This window comes from Balaenoptera ricei, unplaced genomic scaffold, assembly GCF_028023285.1.
Source record: "Balaenoptera ricei isolate mBalRic1 unplaced genomic scaffold, mBalRic1.hap2 scaffold_528, whole genome shotgun sequence".
NCBI lineage: Eukaryota > Metazoa > Chordata > Mammalia > Artiodactyla > Balaenopteridae > Balaenoptera > Balaenoptera ricei.
In genome coordinates this window covers 4,942-29,240 of record NW_026777714.1, presented here as the reverse complement: position 1 = coordinate 29,240, position 24,299 = coordinate 4,942, and the positions used below count along the sequence as shown (strand labels likewise).

At 38.8% G+C, this 24,299-nt stretch overlaps 1 protein-coding gene and 1 non-coding gene across 4 annotated transcripts in view; both read right to left on the bottom strand.

The window, feature by feature from the left end:
• Positions 1-23,994, bottom strand: part of LOC132358893 (sex comb on midleg-like protein 2) — a 68,709-nt gene extending 44,715 nt beyond the window's left edge. For 2 of the 3 annotated variants that reach the window (XM_059912148.1, XM_059912149.1), the window contains exons 1-3: positions 19,309-19,339; positions 18,235-18,469; positions 8,617-8,705 (exon numbers count right to left, since the gene is read on the bottom strand). In XM_059912148.1, the coding sequence (XP_059768131.1) occupies positions 8,617-8,705; positions 18,235-18,433 (288 nt within the window). In that variant the 5' untranslated portion in view covers positions 18,434-18,469; positions 19,309-19,339. Of the gene's footprint in view, positions 1-8,616; positions 8,706-18,234; positions 18,470-19,308; positions 19,380-23,930 lie in introns of those variants that run through there. The other variant, XM_059912150.1, reaches the window with a different exon arrangement.
• Positions 19,454-19,526, bottom strand: TRNAE-UUC (transfer RNA glutamic acid (anticodon UUC)). Its single transcript has one exon. It is a non-coding gene; the product is annotated as a tRNA-Glu (tRNA).
• Positions 23,995-24,299: the final 305 nt, after the last annotated feature.

Here is a 24,299-nt window from a genome sequence, read left to right as displayed (position 1 = left end):
TAAGACAGTCATGACAAGAGAAACAGAACTAATTTTAAGATTCAAATGTATAACCTAAAAAGAAACCCCAATATGACAGTATGTTATCAATGTCACTATTGGCTGGCAAGTAACAAAAACCGGAAAATGATTACAGACAAAATGCAATTTATTCTCTAAAGATTTTCATGCTGTTTATTAATTCTTCTAAATTTCATGAATACTCTATCAAATTTTCTTACATAAGTACAGCCATACAGGTAAATTTTTTTTTTAAACATCTTTATTGGAGTATAATTGCTTTACAATGGTGTGTTAGTTTCTGCTTTATAACAAAATGAATCAGTTATACATATACATATGTTCCCATATCTCTTCCCTCTTGCATCTCCCTCCCTCCCACCCTCCCTATCCCACCCCTCTAGGCGGTCACAAAGCACCGAGCTGATCTCCCTGTGCTATGCGGCTGCTTCCCACTAGCTATCTATTTTACATTTGGTAGTGTATATATGTCCATGACACTCTCTCACCCTGTCACATCTTACCCCTCCCCCTCCCCATATCCTCAAGACCATTCTCTAGTAGGTCTGTGTCTTTATTCCCATCTTGCCACTAGGTTCTTCATGACCTTTTTTTTCCCCTTAGATTCCATATATATGTGTTAGCATACTGTATTTGTTTTTCTCTTTCTGACTTACTTCACTCTGTATGACAGACTCTAACTCCATCCACCTCACTACAAATACCTCCATTTCATTTCTTTTTATGGCTGAGTAATATTCCATTGTATATATGTGCCACATCTTCTTTATCCATTCATCCGATGATGGACACTTAGGTTGCTTCCATGTCCTGGCTATTGTAAATAGAGCTGCAATGAACATTTTGGTACATGATTCTTTTTGAATTATGGTTTTCTCAGGGTATATCCCCAGTAGTGGGATTGCTGGGTCATATGGTAGTTCTATTTTTAGTTTTTTAAGGAACCTCCATACTGTTCTCCATAGTGGCTGTATCAATTTACATTCCCACTAACAGTGCAAGAGTGTTCCCTTTTCTCCACACCCTCTCTAGCATTTATTGTTTCTAAATTTTTTGATGATGGCCATTCTGACCAGTGTGAGATGATATCTCATTCATACAGGTAAATATTAATAAAGCTCTAGAAGAAAACAAATTTTTATTTTAAAAAAAATCAAAGGAACTACTGTTTTAATAACACAGTAAATGAAAGGGCTTTATCTCAAAACAACCTCCTTCCAGATTTAGATAACTGGCAAAATGGTTCCCTCTGCTGTCCACAAAAGGTAATGATACAAACTTGCTTTAAAATGTGTTGTTTTTTTTAAAAGAAATTTATTTATTTATTTATTTATTTTGAGCTGCATTGGGTCTTCGTTGCTCTGCGCGGTCTTTCTCTAGTTGCGGCGGGCAGGGGCTACTCTTCATTGTGGCGCGCGGGCTTCTCATTCCGGTGGCTTCTCTTGTTGCAGAGCACGGGCTCTAGGCATGCGGGCTCAGTAGTTGTGGCTCACGGGCTTAGCTGCTCAGCGGCATGTGGGATCTTCCTGGACCAGGGCTCGAGCCCTAAAATGTTTTTAAAGACTATAGTTTGTGGGCTTCCCTGGTGGCGCAGTGGTTAAGAATCCGCCTGCCAATGCAGGGGACACAGGTTCGAGCCCTGGTCCGGGAAGATCCCACATGCCGCGGAGCAACCAAGCCGGTGAGCCACAACTACTGAGCCTGCGCTCTAGAGCCCACGCGCCTAGAGCCCGTGCTCTGCAACAAGAGAAGCCACCGCAGTGAGAAGCCTGCGCACCACAACAAAGAGTAGCCCCCACTCGCCGCAACTAAAGAAAGCCCACGAACAGCAACAAAGACCCAATGCAGCCCAAAAAATTAATTAATTAAAAAATATATAGTTTGTCATCATCCATTCTTGAATGACTTCCTAAACACAAAGATATAATTTGCAAAAGCAATAGCTAAAATAAACAAGGGATCATTCTCTTTTCTTTTACTGTAAGAAAATGATTCTGTTCTAGAAGGTGGCTAGCAAAGAATGGCCTTTTAACCTCCCTCCTTGCTTACCTACAATATGGTTCTCCTTACAGGCTACTTTTTCACATATCCCACTGACTGAAGCCAGTCTCAGCATTACCTACATTACCCTTCTGCCTGGAATATTTTTACCCTTGTAGTCTCAAGGTTCATTCTCTCCCCTTCTCCACATCTTCACTCAAATGGCAACTTCTCAGCAAGACCTTCCTGGCCAACCTATCTAAAATGTCACCCTCCCTTCTCCTTAGCATATACAACTATCAAACATAATACACATGTATTTATTATGGTTTACTACAAACTTACCAAGCTAGAAGGTAAGCTCCATAAAGCCTGGAGTTTTTTATAGCTTTGTTTACAGCTATATTCCTAGAGTCTACCTCTGATCACAAACTCCTATCCTTAATTTCTACTTCCTTACTTTTAATCAATTACTTCTTTGACCTCATCAAGAACTGTAGTCCTTTAACCTTCATTTATTCATTTACAAATATTTACTGAGTGCCTACTAAATGCCAGACACTACTGAAGGTTCTTGATATATATTGACTAGCAAAATAAAAATCCCACCCTTGCAGTGCTCACATGCTAGTAAAGAGAAAGATGAGGAACATAATAAGTAAAATATATTCTATGTTATAAATGGTAAGTGCTTTGCAAAAACAGAGAGAGAGAGAGAGAGAGAAGAGCAGAGTAAAGGGAGATCCAGAGAGCAATGTAGGGGAGGGGTTGTGCAACTGTAAACAGGGTAATCAGGACAAGCCTCAGCTGGAAGGTGACATGTGAACAGAAGCCTGAAGGAGGTGATTATTAACCATGCAGTTATCTAGAGGAAGAGTGTTCTAGGCAGAGCCAACAGCCAGGGCCAAGGCCCTAAAACAGGAGATGTGTCTGAAATATTCGAAGAACAAGAAAGCAGAGTGTGGCTAAAATGCAGTATGCAAGTGGGAGGGCAGTAGGAAACGAGGTCAGAGAGATAGTGAGGGGTCGTATCATGCAGAGCTGTGGAGGCCACTGTAAGAACTCTGGCTTTTACTCTGAGTAAAACAGGGAGCCCCCTGGGTGGTTTTGAGCAGAGGAGTGATATAATCTCACTTATGTTTTAAATGGAATACTCTGGTTGCTGTGTTGACTACAGACTGTAAGGTTATAAATATAAAGAGATCTATGAAGAGGTTACCACAGTAATCCAAGTGAGAGATAAAGGCAGCTTGTTCCAGCCTGATAGCAACGGAGATGGCAAGAAGTGGCTGGATTTCAAATATATTTTGAAGGTAGAGCAAATAGGGTTTCCATATGGACTGGATGTAGTGTGTGACAGAAATAATCACCAAGGTTTTTGGCAGAAGCAAATGGAAGGATAGTTGCTACTCCCTGATATGGTAAAGGCTGCAGGTGGAGCAGTTTGACATGTCTATTAGACATCCAAATAGCGATACTGAGTAGGTAGGCTGGATATACAAGTCTGAGTTGGGAGCAAAAGGTCTGGAGCAGAAATATAAATTTGAAAGTCATCTGCATATAAACTGTATTTAAAGCCAGGAATTAGATGAGATCACCAAGGAATTAATACAGATCAGAGTTTCTCAAACATGACACTACTGTCATTTGGGACCAGAACATTCTGTTGTAGGGGCTGTTCTGTGCAGTGTAGGATGTTTAGTAGCATCCCTGATCTTTACTCACTAGGTTTAAGTAGCACCCACATACACACACAGTTGTGATAACCCAAAACGTCCCCTGTTGAGAACCACTGTATAAAGAAGAGAAGAGGGGACTTCCCTGGTGGTGTCCAGACTCCGCACTCCCAATGTGCGGGGCCCAGGTTCAATCCCTGGTCAGGGAGCTAGATCCCACATGCATGCCGCAACTAAGAGTCCGCATGCCGTAACGAAGATCCTGCACGTGGCAACAAAGGTCCCACGTGCTGCAGCTAGGACCCGGCACAGCCAAATAAATAAATAAATAAATAATTTTTTAAAAAAAAGAAGAGAAGAGGACCAAACACTCTAACATTCTATCACACCCGTTCACGTCCAGGTTACAGAGCATCATATCACCACTTTCTTCTCAGCACCCCAAACCAACTTATCCCCTTGCCCTTGTTCTGTTACCTCCAAACCTTAGTTCAATATCACCATCCACTTTATCTATTTATACTCAGTTGCCAAGCACTGCTGGAGAAAAGTCCCACATGCTTATTACATGTAGTGCTACACATATTTAGTCTTCACCCTGAGGTGAACCCTCCAAAATACTGTCATATGTCCCTAGGTCGATCCCTCTCCCATCCCACATGGCAGCTATTCCAAACCTTTATCATTTGCCTTAAGACCAATAATGTTTCCTCATTATACATTCATTACTTTATTTGTTAACTGACTTTCTCCCCAACCACAGAGTAAGCTCTCTGCCTTGGTGTTGGAATATAGTAGACTTTCAACCTATGTATGAATCCTTCCCTCCAGCCTCTGTCAGTTTCCTATTTCAGAGTAAATCGAGGCCATCAGGAAAGAACTCTATCAATATTCTGCCCCACAATTACAAATTTAACTCTATCTGAGGACACTTTTCAGCTGGTCTTCAGTTCTTGCTAATGTAACTGATGAATTTCCTATCTACCAAATAGTCAAGAATCAGCTTTCCTTTTAACTGACCTCTACTAAGTACCTGATATGGGTACTTATACATCATAAAGGTGAGTAGGTATTTCTCAAGGTTCTAAACTTGACACTCTTCTCTTTTCCTTCTATATATTCTCTTTGGACTAGCTCATTCATGCTCAAGGCTTCCATCCCTACCGTTTAAGCTAAAAACTCCCAAATCCACGTACCCAAGCCAAACCTTATTGCTAATTTCTAAATACTTTATGTCTAATGTCTGGTGGTAGTCATTCCTCCTCAAACTTCCCAGAAGCACTTCAACATGTCGAAAACTAAACCTATCTTCTCCCTCTCTATGTATTCATCTTCCTGTACTCCCCCATCCTTTCTTTATTCATCGAACAAACAAGTACGTACCAGGATCTATGATAGGCACTGCAAATACAAAGCCATGTTTCAAAAGGAACTCACAGTCTAGGAACCAAGAGACAGTGAAAATAATAATATAATCCAATAACCACAAAGACTGACATATGGGGGACTTCCCTGGTGGCGCAGTGGTTAAGAATCCGCCTGCCAATGCAGGGGACACAGGTTCGAGCCCTGGTCCGGGAAGACTCCACATGCTGCGGAGCAACTAAGCCCATGTGCCGCAACTACTGAGCCTGCGCTCTAGAGCCCGCGAGCCACAACTACTGAAGCCCGCGCGCCTAGAGCCCATGCTCCGCAACAAGAGAAGCCACTGCCATGAGAAGCCCGCAGACCGCAATGAAGAGTAGCCTCCACTCGACGCAACTAGAGAAAGGCCCGCGTGCAGCAATGAAGACCCAACGCAGCCAAAAATAAATAAATAAATAAATTCATTTTTAAAAAAGACTGACATGCACAAGGTGCTACAGAAGTATAAGAATACAGAGGCAAAAATAGGGAAGGTATCCTGGAGGATTTAATGCCTGAGATGAATCTTAAAATAAAAATAGGGATTAACCAGAGATAACCAGCCTAAAAAAAGAAATATGGTATGGACAGGCTATTATAAGCAATTTAGAACATAAAATCCAAAGCAAGAAGTGGCAACTGTAAACCAGATCACAGAGCACCTTAAGGGCCATATTAACAAACTTATACTTCATCCTGAATGCAAATGGGAACTTCAAAGGCGTTTTAAGTATGGAATGATGTGATATGGCTTCTGTATCAGATATTTCTAGCAGTTGTGTTTAAGGGTGACAATTATAGGCAGTTATAAGGCTAGTTGAACAGTCTAGGCAAGAGGAAAGCCTGCACAAGGGGCAGTGGTATTAAAGTTAGAAAGAAGAGACACAACAAAGAAATAATTAGCAAGCTAAGTAGGTGGGCCTTCCTAATTAATTGGCTATCCAGAGGCCAGGGTGAAGGAGGAGTGAGGATTTAAGATGGATCCTGGCCAAGTTCCAAGCTTGGCTGAAAAGAGCACCCCACAAATCAGTAAGAGTAAGAAAAGAAATCCAGTAGAAAAAAGGCAAAGGCTATAATCAGGCGATTCACAGAAAAATAAAAGGCCATTAAACACATTTTAAAAGTTCAATTTCACTGGTAATCGCTTCAGTGCAAACTACAATGGGATACCATTACCATTCCCACCTCCAAAAAAAGATTCACAAAATTTTAAAAGATAGATAATATTCATTGCTAGTAAAGGTGTGGGAATACGAATATATCTATACACTTATACTGGAGCATAGTTTGGAACACCCTTTTAAGGTGCAATTTAACAGTATATTTCAACACTTAAAGCATACATTCCCTTTGAACCAGGAATTCTACTTCTAAGAATGTAGGCATTCACACTTACGTAAAAAGTTCTATATGAACTATAGAACATTCTATAAGAATGTCCACTGTAGATGATTTAAACAAGAATATGGAGACAACCTAAACATCAATCCTTAGGGAGAGGTTAAATCACTTACGGTAATCCATACCACAGAAGAGTACAATACAACCTAAAATATATATGAAACAAAATGGAAATTTCAAAAAATCCATATTTTAGGGGAAAAACTAAATCACAAAATATATTCCAATTTATGTTTAAGAAATAAAAGCCCATATATGTTTGTGAATGCACAGATAAAGGTCAAGAAGAACATTTTGGAGAGAACAGTAGAATGGAGGAACGGGATAAATGGACACTCATTTTTCACTTAAGTATATAGTTTGATTTTTTCCCCCCACACAAAGATGAATTACTTTTATAATTTTTAAAATGAAAAACATAATGTGACATGCGGCATGTGACTAGCTGGTAAAGCAACTTAATAAGGAAAATAGATCCAGTGGCTTTTCTAAAGCCACAGCCTAAGCTAATAAGTATTTAATAAAGACTACTACTAAACATCTCTTTTGTTGTTAGCTATCCTCACATATGCTTTACACAATGCCCAAAGGGATTGCATTCACCTGTGCCCCTTGCTGGTAGGGCAAGCCCACTCACAGCATTCATGCTGCTCAAAGCTTATACTCAAAGATTTTTTCTTTGCAATGCAGGAATCATGTCAACTGACACTGCACATCTTTATATCTTTAATCTTCCTGAAAAGTTTTTAAAACCTACAATCAATGTTTACCATTCCTGATATGAATGGTTGTAATAAAATTTAAGTGACTGAGAAAACAATGAGGACAGAGAGTAAGAAATATTTTGACCCGTAATTTAACTAAAACTTGGCTTTCATTCATTGTTTCTTAACACAGTGTACTCTTTCAACATTTTCTCAAGAGCATAAACTATTTTTGGAATTTTCCCTCTTTGTTATATAACAAGTATTTCCTTATAACAAATTCTTTCTGATGACTGTTTATAACATTCTTTTACTTCTGCAACCAAATCTCTCCAAGTAACTTTCAAGTGGTTTTTTTGTCCCATCATTTTCTCCAATATCAAAGAGACGACTAATATAGCAAACTGAGGTGAAGCTTCACTTCTGAAGGTACATATAAAATAATAACAAACATTTGCTTCCAGTAGAGTACCCCTTTTTGTATCTGAGGTCAAGAAAGAAGGTACTAATTCATTTTGACTACTGGATGATTAAAACTGAGCCTTTTTTATGACTTGCTGTTACGGGCTGAATTGTGTCTCTCTGTCTCACCCCCCACCCAACCAAAATTCATATGTTTAAGTCCTAACCCCAGTACCTCAGAATGTGATTGTATTTGGAGATAGGGTCTTTAAAGAGATAACTAAGTTAAAATAAGGCCATTATGGTGGGCCCTAATCCAAATGACCAATGTCCTCATAAGAGGAGGAAATTAGGATGCAGATACGTAGCTCACGTATCTTTTCCTCCCAAAGAGGAGAAGACAACTATCTATAAACCAAGGAGAGGGGCCTCAAAAGAAACCAAGCCTGCTGACACCTTGATCTCAACTTCTAGGCTCCAGAGCTGTGAGAAAATAAATTTCTGTTCAAGCCACTGTTATGGACTGAGTTACATCTTCCCAAAATTCATAATTTGAAGCCCTAACTCCCAATGTGACTATATTTAGAAACAGGACATTTAAGGAGGTAATAAAGGTTAAGTGAGGTCCTAACAGTGGGGCCCTAAGCCCATAGGACTAGTGTCTTTTCTAGAGAAAGGGAAACCAGAGATCCCTCTCTTCCACGCATGCACAGAGAAGAGGCCATGTGAGGACGGAGCGAAAAAACTATAAGCTGAGAAGAGAGGCCTCACCAGAAACCAACCCTGATGACACTTTGATCTTTGACTTCTTGCCTCCAGAAATGTGAAAAAATAAATTTCAGTTATTTAAGCCACCCAGTCTGTGGTATTTTGCTACAGCAGCCCGAGCAGACTAATACACTTGCCAATCAAGTAATTTAAAAAGCATTTTTGCTTTCCATGTCAGAGAAGACAAAGCATTTAAGCACCCACTGAAACAATAAAACCACAGCCCAGTTGATGGAAGCTTTTCATAACATCTTTCTCACCTTCTTAAAGAATGTTGCAGGTGCCATTTCAGATACACTCAGTATTCGCAAGAGGAACATTGGCCAAGATGTTGTGTTCATCTGGTACCCTATTTTATAAAATAAAGCAGAAATCATTTTTTAAAAGCCTCCCTGTGATATTACAGCAAGCTGGTATTAAAAAAAAACGTTTCATTTACCATTCTCCTCCAGAGAATGACTTTCTTTTTTTTTTTTTATAGGCATGTCTCATTTTATTGCATTTTGCTTTACTGCACTTTGCAGATACTGTGTTTTTTACAAAATGAAGGTTTGTGGCATCCCTGCATTGAGCAAGTCTATTTTTTTTTTTAAACATCTTTATTGAAGTATAATTGCTTCACAATGGTGTGTTAGTTTCTGCTTTATAACAAAGTGAATCAGCTATACATATACATATATCCCCATATCTCTTCCCTCCCGCATCTCCCTCCCTCCCACCCTCCCCATCCCACCCCCCCAGCCGGTCACAAAGCACCGAGCTGATCTCCCTATGCTATGTGGCTGCTTCCCACTAGCTATCTATTTTACATTTGGTAGTGTATATATGTCCATGACACTCTCTCACCCTGTCACATCTCAACTCTCCCCCTCCCCATATCCTCAAGTCCATTCTTTAGTAGGTCTGTGTCTTTATTCCCATCTTGCCACTAGGTTCTTCATGACCTTTTTTTTTTTTCCTTAGATTCCATATATATGTGTTAGCATACTGTATTTGTTTTACTCTTTCTGACTTACTTCACTCTGTATGACAGACTCTAACTCCACCCACCTCATTACAAATACCTCCATTTCATTTCTTTTTATGGCTGAGTAATATTCCATTGTATATATGCGCGACATCTTCTTTATCCATTCATCCGATGATGGACACTTAGGTTGCTTCCATGTCCTGGCTATTGTAAATAGAGCTGCAATGAACATTTTGGTACATGACTCTTTTTGAATTATGGTTTTCTCAGGGTATATGCCCAGTAGTGGGATTGCTGGGTCGTATGGTAGTTCTATTTTTAGTTTTTTAAGGAACCTCCATACTGTTCTCCATAGTGGCTGTATCAATTTACATTCCCACCAACAGTGCAAGAGTGTTCCCTTTTCTCCACACCCTCTCCAGCATTTATTGTTTGTAGATTTTTTGATGATGGCCATTCTGACCGGTGTGAGATGATACCTCATTGTAGTTTTGATTTGCATTTCTCTAATGATTAATGATGTTGAGCATTCTTTCATGTGTCTGTTGGCCATCTGTATATCTTCTTTGGAGAAATGTCTGTTTAGGTCTTCTGCCCATTTTTGGATTGGGTTGTTTGTTTTTTTGTTATTGAGCTGCATGAGCTGCTTGTAAATCTTGGAGATTAATCCTTTGTCAGTTGCTTCATTTGCAAATATATTCTCCCATTCTGAGGGTTGTCTTTTTGTCTTGTTTATGGTTTCCTTTGCTGTGCAAAAGCTTTTAAGTTTCATTAGGTCCCATTTGTTTATTTCTGTTTTTATTTCCATTTCTCTAGGAGGTGGGTCAAAAAGGATCTTGCTGTGATTTATGTCATAGAGTGTTCTGCCTATGTTTTCCTCTAAGAGTTTGATAGTGTCTGGCCTTACACTTAGGTCTTTAATCCATTTTGAGTTTATTTTTGTGTATGGTGTCAGGGAGTGTTCTAATTTCATACTTTTACATGTACCTGTCCAGTTTTCCCAGCACCACTTATTGAAGAGGCTGTCTTTTCTCCACTGTATATGCTCGCCTCCTTTATCAAAGATAAGGTGACCATATGTGCGTGGGTTTATCTCTGGGCTTTCTATCTTGTTCCATTGATCTATATTTCTGTTTTTGTGCCAGTACCAAACTGTCTTGATTACTGTAGCTTTGTAATATAGTCTGAAGTCAGGGAGCCTGATTCCTCCAGCTCCATTTTTCGTTCTCAAGATTGCTTTGGCTATTCGGGGTCTTTTGTGTCTCCATACAAATTGTGAAATTTTTGTTCTAGTTCTGTGAAAAATGCCAGTGGTAGTTTGATAGGGATTGCATTGAATCTGTAGATTGCTTTGGGTAGTAGAGTCATTTTCACAATGTTGATTCTTCCAATCCAAGAACATGGTATATCTCTCCATCGATTTGTATCATCTTTAATTTCTTTTATCAGTGTCCTATAATTTTCTGCATACAGGTCTTTTGTCTCCTTAGGTAGGTTTATTCCTAGATATTTTATTCTTTTTGTTGCAAAGGTAAATGGGAGTGTTTTCTTAATTTCACTTTCAGGTTTTTCATCATTAGTATATAGGAATGCAAGAGATTTCTGTGCATTAATTTTGTATCCTGCTACTTTACCAAATTCATTGATTAGCTCTAGTAGTTTTCTGGTAGCAGTTTTAGGATTCTCTATGTATAGTATCATGTCATCTGCAAACAGTGACAGCTTTACTTCTTCTTTTCCGATTTGGATTCCTTTTATTTCTTTTTCTTCTCTGATTGCTGTGGCTAACACTTCCAAAACTATGTTGAATAATAGTGGTGAGAGTGGGCAACCTTGTCTTGTTCCTGATCTTAGTGGAAATGGTTTCAGTTTTTCACCATTGAGGACAATGTTGGCTGTGGGTTTGTCATATATGGCCTTTATTATGTTGAGGAAAGTTCCCTCTATGCCTACTTTCTGCAGGGCTTTTATCATAAATGGGTGTTGAATTTTGTCGAAAGCTTTCTCTGCATCTATTGAGATGATCATATGGTTTTTCTCCTTCAATTTGTTAATATGATGTATCACATTGATTGATTTGCATATATTGAAGAATCCTTGCATTCCTGGGATAAACCCCACTTGATCATGGTGTATGATCCTTTTAATGTGCTGTTGGATTCTGTTTGCTAGTATTTTGTTGAGGATTTTTGCATCTATGTTCATCAGTGATATTGGTCTGTAGTTTTCTTTCTTTGTGACATCTTTGTCTGGTTTTGGTATCAGGGTGATGGTGGCCTCGTAGAATGAGTTGGGGAGTGTTCCTCCCTCTGCAATATTTTGGAAGAGTTTGAGAAGGATAGGTGTTAGCTCTTCTCTAAATGTTTGATAGAATTCGCCTGTGAAGCCATCTGGTCCTGGGCTTTTGTTTGTTGGAAGATTTTTAATCACAGTTTCAATTTCAGTGCTTGTGATTGGTCTGTTCATATTTTCTATTTCTTCCTGGTTCAGTCTCGGTAGGTTGTGCATTTCTAAGAATCTGTCCATTTCTTCCAGGTTGTCCATTTTATTGGCATAGAGTTGCTTGTAGTAATCTCTCATGATCGTTTGTATTTCTGCAGTGTCAGTGGTTACTTCTCCTTTTTCATTTCTAATTCTATTGATTTGAGTCTTCTCCCTTTTTCTCTTGATGAGTCTGGCTAATGGTTTATCAATTTTGTTTATCTTCTCGAAGAACCAGCTTTTAGTTTCATTGATTTTTGCTATTGTTTCCTTCATTTCTTTTTCATTTATTTCTGATCTGATCTTTATGATTTCTTTCCTTCTGCTAGCTTTGGGGTTTTTTTGCTCTTCTTTCTCTAATTGCTTTAGGTGCAAGGTTAGGTTGTTTATTCGAGATGTTTCCTGTTTCTTGATGTAGGCTTGTATTGCTATAAACTTCCCTCTTAGCACTGCTTTTGCTGCATCCCATAGGTTTTGGGTCGTCGTGTCTCCATTGTCATTTGTTTCTAGGTATTTTTTGATTTCCCCTTTGATTTCTTCAGTGATCACTTCGTTATTAAGTAGTGTATTGTGTAGCCTCCATGTGTTTGTATTTTTTACAGATCTTTTCCTGTAATTGATATCTAGTCTCATAGCGTTGTGGTCGGAAAAGATACTTGATACGATTTCAGTTTTCTTCAATTTACCAAGGCTTGATTTGTGACCCAAGATATGATCTATCCTGGAGAATGTTCCATGAGCACTTGAGAAAAATGTGTATTCTGTTGTTTTTGGGTGGAATGTCCTATAAATATCAATTAAGTCCATCTTGTTTAATGTATCATTTAAAGCTTGTGTTTCTTTATTTATTTTCATTTTGGATGATCTGTCCATTGGTGAAAGTGGGGTGTTAAAGTCCCCTACTATGATTGTGTTACTGTCGATTTCCCCTTTTATGGCTGTTAGTATTTGCCTTATGTATTGAGGTGCTCCTATGTTGGGTGCATAAATATTTACAATTGTTATATCTTCCTCTTGGATTGATCCCTTGATCATTATATAGTGTCCTTCTTTGTCTCTTGTAATAGTCTTTATTTTAAAGTCTATTTTGTCTGATATGAGAATTGCTACTCCAGCTTTCTTTTGATTTCCATTTGCATGGAATATCTTTTTCCATCCCCTCACTTTCAGTCTGTAAGTGTCCCTAGGTCTGAAGTGGGTCTCTTGTAGACAGCATATATATGGGTCTTGTTTTTGTATCCATTCAGCCAGTCTGTGTCTTTTGGTGGGAGCATTTAATCCATTTACGTTTAAGGTAATTATCGATATGTATGTTCCTATTCCCATTTTCTTAAATATTTTGGGTTTGTTATTGTAGGTGTTTTCCTCCTCTTGTGTTTCTTGCCTAGAGAAGTTCCTTTAGCATTTGTTGTAAAGCTGGTTTGGTGGTGCTGAACTCTCTCAGCTTTTGCTTGTCTGTAAAGGTTTTAATTTCTCCATCAAATCTGAATGAGATCCTTGCTGGGTAGAGTAACCTTGGTTGTAGGTTTTTCTCCTTCATGACTTTAAGTATATCCTGCCACTCCCTTCTGGCTTGCAGAGTTTCTGCTGAAAGATCAGCTGTTAACCTTATGGGGATTCCCTTGTGTGTTATTTGTTGTTTTTCCCTTGCTGCTTTTAATATGTTTTCTTTATATTTAATTTTTGATAGTTTGATTAATATGTGTCTTGGCGTGTTTCTCCTTGGATTTATCCTGTATGGGACTCTCTGTGCTTCCTGGACTTGATTAACTATTTCCTTTCCCATATTAGGGAAGTTTTCAACTATAATCTCTTCAAATATTTTCTCAGTCCCTTTCTTTTTCTCTTCTTCTTCTGGGACCCCTATAATTCGAATGTTGGTGCGTTTAATGTTGTCCCAGAGGTCTCTGAGACTGTCCTCAGTTCTTTTCATTCTTTTTTCTTTATTCTGTTCCGCAGCAGTGAATTCCACCATTCTGTCTTCCAGGTCACTTATCCGTTCTTCTGCCTCAGTTATTCTGCTATTGATCCCGTCTAGAGTATTTTTAATTTCATTTATTGTGTTTTTCATCATTGCTTGGTTCCTCTTTAGTTCTTCTACATCCTTGTTAAATGTTTCTTGCATTTTGTCTATTCCATTTCCAAGATTTTGGATCATCTTTACTATCATTATTCTGAATTCTTTTTCAGGTAGACTGCCTATTTCCTCTTCATTTGTTAGGTCTGGTGTGTTTTGACCCTGCTCCTTCACCTGCTGTGTGGTTTTTTGTCTTCTCATTTTGCTTATCTTACTGTGTTTGGGGTCTCCTTTTCACAGGCTGCAGGTTCGTAGTTCCCGTTGTTTTTGGTATCTGTCCCCAGTGGCTAAGGTTGGTTCAGTGGGTTGTGTAGGCGTCCTGGTGGAGGGGACTAGTGCCTGTGTTCTGGTGGATGAGGTTGGATCTTGTCTTTCTGGTGGGCATGTCCACGTCTGGTGGTGTGTTTTGGGGTGTCTGTGGCCTTATTATGATTTTAGGCAGCCTCTCTGCTAATGGATGGGGCTGTGTTCCTGTCTTGCTAGTTGTTTGGCATAGGGTGTCCAGCACTGTAGTTTGCTGGTCGTTGAGTGAAGCTGGGTCTTGATGTTGAGATGGAGATCTCTGAGAGATTTTCGCCGTTTGGTATTACGTGGAGCTGGGAGGTCTCTTGTAGACCAATGTCCTGAAGTTGGCTCTCCCACCTCAGAGGCACAGCCCTGATGCCTGGCTGGAGCACCAAGAGCCTTTCATCCACACGGCTCAGAATAAAAGGGAGAAAAAAATAGAAAGAAAGAAAAAAAGAGGATAAAATAAAATAAAATAAAGTTTTTGGGAGGTCTAACGTCTTCTGCCAGCATTCAGTGGGTGTTCTGTAGGAGCAGTTCCACATGTAGATGTATTTCTACTGTATCTGTGGGAAGGAAGGTGATCTCCGCGTCTTACTCTTCTGCCATCTTGCCCCTCCTCCCGAGAATGACTTTCTTATTGAGGAACTCAGAAAATGGGCAAGAGGAGCTGGTGCACCCTCCAATCAGTGCTACTGTATCCACTGTACTATTAGACAAGAATGCTACAGTGAGGGTAGAAATTCTCATTTTAAAGAAGCCACTAGCTAGGGTTCACCAACATACACATGTATGTTGGGAATGGGCCATAATACTAGGAGAAATCCAAGCCAGAGCCCAGGAGAGCTTCCATTCCCCACCAACAACCACACACGCAGGGTAAAAAGGCTGCAAAAGACTTCCAGTCCCTCTTTTTCCGCAGAGCCCCTGCCTTATTTCCTTTCCGAAAGACAGTTTTCTGTCAAACTCAGCAAATGTACACTTATGATGGTGCATTTCACCATATGTAAATTTCACCTCAAAAGGAAAAAACCTGTAAATAAACAGTGAACTCTAGTTAATGATATGCATGCGAACGTATTTAGGAGAAACGCACTGATGGCAATAACTTATCCTGAAGTGCATTTAAAAATATGATGGACTGATGAATCGACAGGAGGACAGATGGACAGATAAGTGATAAAGCAAGTATAGTAAAATGATAACGGGTAGAGCCTAGGTAGTGGGTATGCGGTGTTCACTGTAAAATTCTTTCACCTTTTTTGTAGGTTTGAAATTTTTCATACATTATGTTGGGAAAAAAGACAGCTCTCACTTTAGTAATCTTTGCTCACAGTAAATGATCTTATCTTAGAACTTGTTATCAGATACTATCAAAATAGACTCAACAGGTGTCTTCTCTAGAGATCTCATCAATTAATGGTGAATATCACAGCATCTGGCATGTGCAGCGGGGAGCAGGGGTCTGCTAGTTTTAGTATTTTCTGGGGGCAATCTGTTACATGCAACACTTGCCTCCCTTGATGCCAGAATTGGTGAGAACTTGGCATGCATCCCTGATGAATACATGCATTAAGATAGGGAGGCACATGAATCACGTTGGCAATGGGTCCATCAATAGGATAAAATACGCAAGGAAGTTCAGACAGAAAGTCATCCTATAATAATCATGTACCCAAACACCCTTAATCTGACTAGGAAAATAATTGTTGCTAGGGAAAAATGGGGGAGGGTTGTTACACACTCTCTTAAAATAAATCAGTATTATTAGTGATATCTAATAAATAGTTATCCACAGCATGGATTCTCCACACTGTGGTTAGAATAGTGCATAAGAATCATTCTCTGGTCCTTATGCCTTTCTCTTAACCCCCATCTTATCCTATTACATGATGTACCATGATTTTCTTTTTTAATTTAGCATTTTTCTTAATTCTTTAATTGCCTAAAGTCAAACATAGATTAAAAGGTCAAAAAAGATCAAAGTGCATGTTAAAAATTCATAGATAAAACTAATCCATGATATTAGGAAGTCTGGACAGTAGTTACCTTTGGGAAGGAGGAGGATATGACTGGGGATCAGCAGGAATGGGGGGCTTCTAGGGTGCTGACAATGTTCTATTTCTTGATTTGGGTGTTGGTTATACAAGTGTGTTCGTTTATAAGCTGTACACTTTTCTCCATGTATGTTGAAACTTTAAAAAAACCTTTTAGGGACTTCCCTGGTGGTGCAGTGGTTAAGAATGTGCCTGCCAATGCAGAGGACACGGGTTCGATCCCTGGTCCAGGAAGATCCCACATGTCACAGAGCAACTAAGCCTGTGTGCCACAACTACTGAGCCCACACGCCACAACTACGGAAGCCTGTGCGCCCTAGAGCCTGTGCGCCAACTACTGAGCCCACGCACTCTAGGGCCCGTGTGCCGCAACTACTGAGCCTGCGTGCTGCAACTACTGAAGCCCGGGTGCCTAGGGCCCGTGCTCCACAATAAGAGAAGCCACCACAATGAGAAGCCCGTGCTCCACAACGAAGAGTAGCTCCCGCTCGCCACAACTAGAGAAAGCCCGTGCGCAGCAACAAAGACCCAACGCAGCCAAAAAAAACCAAAAAAAACAAAAAAAAAACCTTTTAAATAATAACCTTTAAGGTTTAAATAAATAAACTTTTTAAAAAGGAAAACGAAATAAGTTGTGTTATATTAAAATGGAAACTATTCAAAAGCGCCTGATGAGCAAATAGGCAAAAATTGCATTTTTTTTATTATGTGCTGTCAAAATACACACTAATCAGCATGTATTGCTATGTATTTCATATTTTTAATTAATAAACTCTAAAAATAATTTGAAAAAAGAATGATTATAAATCTGGTTATGTGTTTGAAATGCTGACAATCACAATAGCTATGTTTCCTTTAAACAAAATACAAACACATAGTATCATGCTGTAAACAGAGAAATAAAATCCAAACAGGGAAGCACTAAGCCTCAGGTTTATATTATGTCTCTTACAGAATTCTGTATGATTTAAGAAATATTATAAAAATAAACAACAAAAAATGTGAATGATATGAAGAAAGAAAAGGGGAAAAGCATAAAACACATACACCCTAAACCATCTTCTTGGAATAACACATCTCTGATTAGTTTTTTCAAATATTTTAAACCAAATTAGGAATAAGTAACAATTACAGCAAGGACAGTATAAAAAGATATTGCTAAAAGAGTAGTTATTATTATCTTACATTTTTGGTTCCCAGGGAATTTTTCACTAGTAGGAGACAAAAAAATCCATTCTCTCACTGTGCTTTATAATAGAGAATTTTCATTTTTAGCATTGTAAAGAAGAAACAAAAACCGATACCCACCATTCACTCAGAATGTAGAAGTAATAAACTAAATCCTTATATTCTACAGAATACCATGGTACTCTTTAAAAGAGAAAATTTTTGCACAAAATTAGTGTCACAGACTTCTTACCTTTTAAAAACTTGGTCAAAATTGAGAGCTTTGTATTAAAAACCTTTGCTGAAGAGTTCCATCCACCTCCTCCTTTTCAAAGATCTACAGGTACTGGCTCCTACCCCTCTCACTATGACTTCTTCCCACATAGGTGGAATGAAATTCCCAAGTCTGAAACTGGAGTCCCAATGTAAAATCATACCCTTCTGCTGTGCTCATCCCCATACCAAAAATGATGAATGGCTCATTAGACAATATTGAGGGAGGAAGTGACTCATATCAAATGCTACAAACTTCTCCCCCAGAAGGGTTTCTGAATCTTCATGTGTAATCCAGTAGAGCTGCTTTTGACATTTCAAGTTTTAAGGCAGAATGAGTCTTGCCGGAGTGGGGAAACTTTAGCACACAAATGCCAAATATGTACTTAGGTGAAACTCTATAACATATGGTACTGAGTTACTTTCTCAACATTCTCCACAGTTACCACCTGACTATCTATTTGTAAGAATGCCCAGAAGAAGAGATTTTTAAAAGGCCAGTTAAAATTATTTCTATTGAATATTACATTAACAAGAATATGTTATTTTAAAAACTGTTTATCCTTACCCAGTGGAGGCTGAAGTAAGTCCCCCTCCTTTTCACATGTCCCAACAGGCTGTATGTCCGGAGAATCAACAAGCCGCCAAAAATCATTTCTGTTGTCACTACCGTCCAGTCTTAAACGTAGCCTGGCACCAGTAATTCCAACGACTGTGGCGATACATATTGAAGTCATATTGCGAGGGTCACGGGCTTCCAATTTCATACCAACTTTGAAGTCATTAGCTGGTGGAATCTTGGACTATATATAAACACACATATAAATAAAATTTTGTTAAAACCCATCAACTATAAGAAAATCAAATGGTCAGTTATGTTACCAGAATACGCGAGGAACGTTTTAAGTAACAGTCACAGCAGTTGATGAACAAAGTAAGAGCTATAAGGGTTAAGAAAAAGATCTTCTCCAAACCCTCTCCTTGGCTTGACATGCAGCCTGACTTGGCTGCCCACTGCTGGTCTTACTCATCTGCCCACTTCCAGGCAACCCAAATACAGCCTCAAAAATGCATCCTGAGTGGCTTTCTAAAATAAGAATATGATTAGGCCATTCCCCTTAAAATAAGCCGAACGGCAGCTCACCACTGCCTAACATAAAGTCCAAATCCTCAGTACAGGTTAAAAGCCACCGCACCTTAATCTCATTCCCATATTATCACTTCTACCCACTTTGTGCTTCAGCCACCCCATACCATCCCTTAACACTCAGGTTCTTTTACACCCACGTGCCTTTGCTTTGGATGTTCTCTCTGCCTGGAATATCCCTCCCCTCATCCCAACCACCTCAGATAGCCACCTCTTCTGTAAGCCCTCCCAGTATACTTATCACACTTTTCATAATTAATTATTTACATGTCTGTCTTTCTCTCCAGAGGGGCAGTCATAAGAGCTTAGTATATCTGACATAAAGTAAATTCTTAATGAATGGATGCAAAGAGACCATCTGGTTCTTAAGCAGCACTACCACAATCCCACTATGTCCTCACACTACTAGAACCTAACAATCACACAGGCACCCTTCAACAAGTTAATAGTTTACATCAATATATACAACATGACATCTACAGAATTTTGGCATACCTGTCTGAAACACTCTGAAGGAGCACTTAAAGATCCAGTCTCTTTCAAGTAATTTTCCCAGTGAAAATCATCTGGAAAAAAACACGCAAAAATAGTTTTGTTGTTTCCTTTTTTTGGCCATGCCACGCAGCTTGTGGGATCTTAGTTCCCCGACCAGGAATCGAACCTGGGCCCACGGCAGTGAAAGTGCCGAGTCTTAACCACTGGACCAGCAGGGAATTCCCATTAATACATATAATATGTATACTAACTTTCAGGAATAAAATGGGTTTTAGTTCCATATCTCTTCAAAGAAATACTTCTTAAAGAACAGATTCAAATTTCCTGATCTACATTTGACTACCAGCATGGAAGTAAAAAATAAGACAACTTCCTGATAATAATAGCTCTGATATAAATTACAATCTAGATCATCTTGATGTAATGAAGACTGCAGCACAGTGCTTCTGAAAATGTGAACTCTAGAAATAACTAAAGGACTTTTTATAGAGTAATAGCAAATTCTACTCATATGTCTCAAATATAAATTTACTCAAGACATGTTTTTACCATTTCATCCCATTACTGTGAAGGCGTTTGTTTTTCACAGGGATCTAAAGGTGTTTAGATGTGTGGTAGAGCAGAAATAAAGCAATACTTTGTGGAAAGAAAAACTCTGAGAACCAGCATTGTTTCTCAACTGACTATCAGATCCCCATCCAGGGTGTTAAGAATATGGGAGCAGAACAAAGCAGAAACCAGTCATCAGTGCAATGACTGATATGCATTGTTGTAATTATCTATATTTTCTACAAACTCTTGCTGTCCTTTCTCTCACTTAGCCTTCATGATATATTATGCTAGAAGAGAAGGTCAGAAAGCAGTATACTTTGCCTGGACACGTCAATTCACTGTGCCAGTCACACTGCCAAGACACTGAAAGACTTGATAGCAGTATTAAAGGTACTATTAATTCATACAAAGTTTAATTCTCATCAACCATGAGGTTTTTTCTATACTCTTGTCTAATTTCCTCACTATAAAAATATTGGGTTCGGCAGTTCCCTCCCTAGGGGAATCTGTGTTACTAGCCTCTTATATAACCTTCAAAGGATATAACAGTTCCACTTACACACTGCTTAAAAATGTTTAACAGCCAACTTTCCAGAAAATACAAACAAACAAAAAGCCTGACTGGTAGGGTTTGCAGATTTCTGTGGTGTAAATACTACCACCATGGCTGACTGCAAGGTGCCAAGGTAAAGTCACCAACCACAAAGTTGGGAAGAAATGTGTACCACCGGCTCTCCCAAGCCGATGTGAGCCAACTTCAGAATACCACTGTTACCTGAAAGTATCCATTTATATGTGCATGTACACATATTATATATGGTATTAAGCATGTCATATGTAACACTGTATACCCTTTTAGAGATTTGTCCACTAAAAAAAAAAAATACTGGGTTTAATTCTTCTTCCAGATAATGTAAAGCAAGCACTACCACAGTGCTGAAAGGTATGCAGCAGAATGTCAAGGAACACAGGCTCTGGAGCTGAACCTGCCGTCTTTCAGTCTGACTCTGCCTCTTACTAGCTACGTGACCCTGAGCAAGTCATTTCACTTTCTCAGCCTCAGTTCCTTCATCTATAAAACGAGGAAAGTAATACATATGGTATAAGGTATTTTGAGAACTAAGTGAAGTAGTATACATGCAAGTAACTCAATAAATGGTTTATGTTATTATTCTAAAACTAAATGTCATAGTTGTGCCTAAACTTAAGAATACTGGATAGCTTTATTAAAAGTGAAAACTGAGATCTGTGGCTCCAAAATTTAACTGACCAGGTTATTTCAGTGACCTCCTAAGCCCTAACCTGACAATCAAGAGACCCAAGGTTCTAACTGAAGCTCTACCACCATACGATCTTGGAGAGCATTACCAAAGAAGAACAAAACAACACATGAATGGGGGAAAAAAATCTGACCAGGATGTCATTAAGGAGCCACCATACCAGGAAGAAAGGAGTATAAGTTGAAAATAATGACTGAGAAATCAAAACCATTTCACAATTATACCTCAAAGAACTTAATGAAGACTCTTCCACAAACCAGTTACATTTGTAAAATTTTTCAATGACATTGGAAAATACTTTATCCAACACAATTTTTAAAATATTCTATTACCATTTGTGTCTTAATGGGCTATAATTGGAACTAGCAAATCCTTTATACCAGTGCTCCATAATACGATTATTTTCTATTGTACTGCTAGTTAATTTAACCTTTGGAGCCTTAATTTTTTTCTTTATTCATAAGGCAAAAATTTTTAGTCCACAGAACCGTTCAGCTTGGTTGCCCATAGGATGAGAGCCTGCCAATAACATGGGGGAAACACACATAGCAAAAGGCTTTACTAATTTAGATTTGATACATCTACAGTATCACAGCTGGAATTGCTGACCAGGAGCCAAAATAGTCAAAGTCACAGACAAGCATGAAGTTCCCGTCTGCCTCTGCATCTTATCCTCACTGACAGATCTGGCGGGGGGGGGGGGGGGGGGGCGGATTTACCCTCTCTCAGAAAGGAGCCCTGGGAACTGATAGGCCTGTTCGTGAGACAGATGTACATACATAACTTTGTGATCTGACTGTTACCTGCACATGTCTATTGTCCTTCTTGTTTGATTTGTACTCTATTCTAGTCCACACATTAACCCAAACACCTTTCAGCAAACTGAACATAATCTATGAGGCCCCCCAGTCTTCTCCAGAGTAAATCAGAATCATAATGTCTTCTACCAGTGCTGGGTTTGGGTTCAGAGGCTATGTAAAGAAAATGGGCAAAACATCTAGAGCTTGCAGCTTCTCAGCTGAATGATCAGCACCCAATACCTCATAGCATTTATCACAACTGTAACTGGGCATTTGTTTAATGTCTACTTAAGCTCAAAGACAGCAAGAATCGTATCTGTCTTATTCATCAATGGATTCCCATAGAAGGTCACCAGTATGTGTCAGGCACTGTACTAGGTACTGCAGATGCAGCAGTTAATAAAACAGACAAAACTCCTGGCTCTCTTGGAGCTTACCTTCCAGCAGTCACTCACTGATTTCTAAAATGAGATGTTAGAGTCAGGGCCCTGAGAAATATCTGCAGATGTCTGTCAATTTGATTAAGTAATATCATTTTTCATCAGAATTTCTCAAACAGAGAGTTTGAGAATTTTGAAAAGTTACTAGTTTCAACCTTTAAGCGTATATTTTTTCAAATTTATTTTCATGAAATTTCCAGAGTAGGAAAATCTATAGAGACAGAAAGTAGATAAGTGGTTGCCTAGGGAGAGGCACTGGGAGGAAATGGGGAGTGGCTGCTCGTTGGGTACAGGATCTCTTTTTAGGGTGATGAAAACGTTCTAAAATTGATTATGGTGATGGTTACACAACTCTGGGAATGTACTACTGAGAACCACTGAATTGTATATTTGAAATGGGTGGATTGTGTGATATATGAATTACATCTCAATAAAACTGTTATATTAAAAAAATGGAAAGGAATTTGTAGGGATAAGGAAGAACATTCTAACCTAACGGCCTCCATTTCCTTTGGAGGGTTTTGTGGGTTGGAAGGAAGACCTGAGGAACAAAATAAGGCCAATGAGAAAGAGAGCTAAGGAAACACTGAGGACACAGCTACAGTGAGAAAGAATGACTCCATGGGGATTACCTCTATAGGCAATCTTCCTGTAGGAACAGGAAGTCATGGGTGAACTACTTACTCCAAGAGTAGGGCTGGCAGGGCAGGTACAACAGAAAGACAAGGGGCAAGAGGTTTGCCTGGAAATCTCTGGCAAACACAGTAAGTTTGCTGTAGTATTTTTTTAATTCAGCCTTTTGTCTATGTATGACTTATTTTCTCATTTTCCTTAAGAGCAGGTGCAATGGGTCAGATTCTATCTCCTGCGTCTCTGATGTAGTGCTATATACATGCTGTTCACAATAAAAAAACTTAAAACATGAATTAATAACTCAGACTTCATAAATAAAGTTAACATTTACTGAACATTTACTATAAGCCTAGGCATTATATTAGGTGCTTTACACTCATTTTCTTGAATTCTAATAGTTCCATGAGGTAAGTAGTATTATCCCTGTGCTACACAGGAGAAAAAGGAGACTAAGAATGTTGAGTAATTTGCCCAAGGTCACAAGGCCAGTAAAGAATGAGGCCAAGATCCTAGAACAGGTCTGTCAGACCCCCTCAATGCCTAAGCTTTAATCCACTGGACTGTCTTTTGACCATCAAAAAAGGACTTTCACATTGACTCTAGTGTTAGAAGGGTTTTTATTAATAATCAAATTATTTTAAATTGGTAATTCATGGTAATTAATAACTATATATCTTTAATTTGGCAACATTTGCACTGAAATACAGGGTTATCTTTTAACTTAATCCCTCTCTACGTGAAACCAAGGTAAAATTTTCAAAATTAAATACTATCTTTTTGACCTTTCCTATTGCTTAGATTTTATACTTACAGGAGCTTACTATACAGAGATTACACCAAAAGCAATAAGAAAAGAGTTTATATCAACACTGAGTGAGGAAGAAAAATATGTTGTACTGAACTAATTTAAAACCTACCATTTTGCACAGGAGATGTGTCTGACTGAGGAGCTTTCTCTTGATTCTCCTTCTCTGCATCCGTTGACTCTTAAAAAAAAAGAAAGAAAGAAAATAGTGAGAACTAACAGAAGGCCAGAGCAACAGTTTGAAAGAGTACTTATAAAAACCATAAACTAAAACTATTTTCTAATAGAAGCCAGCTTTAATTTTGTAATTAATATCCTCATTTTCTGCATAGGACTTCACTTTCCAATATATAATGTACCTTATAATTTGCTTATTTGTTTATCGTATGTCTCACTTCACTCAAATGTAAGCTCCAAAAGATCAGGAATTTTTAAATTTATTTTGTCTCCTTTGTTCACTGCTGTATCCTCAGTGCCTAGA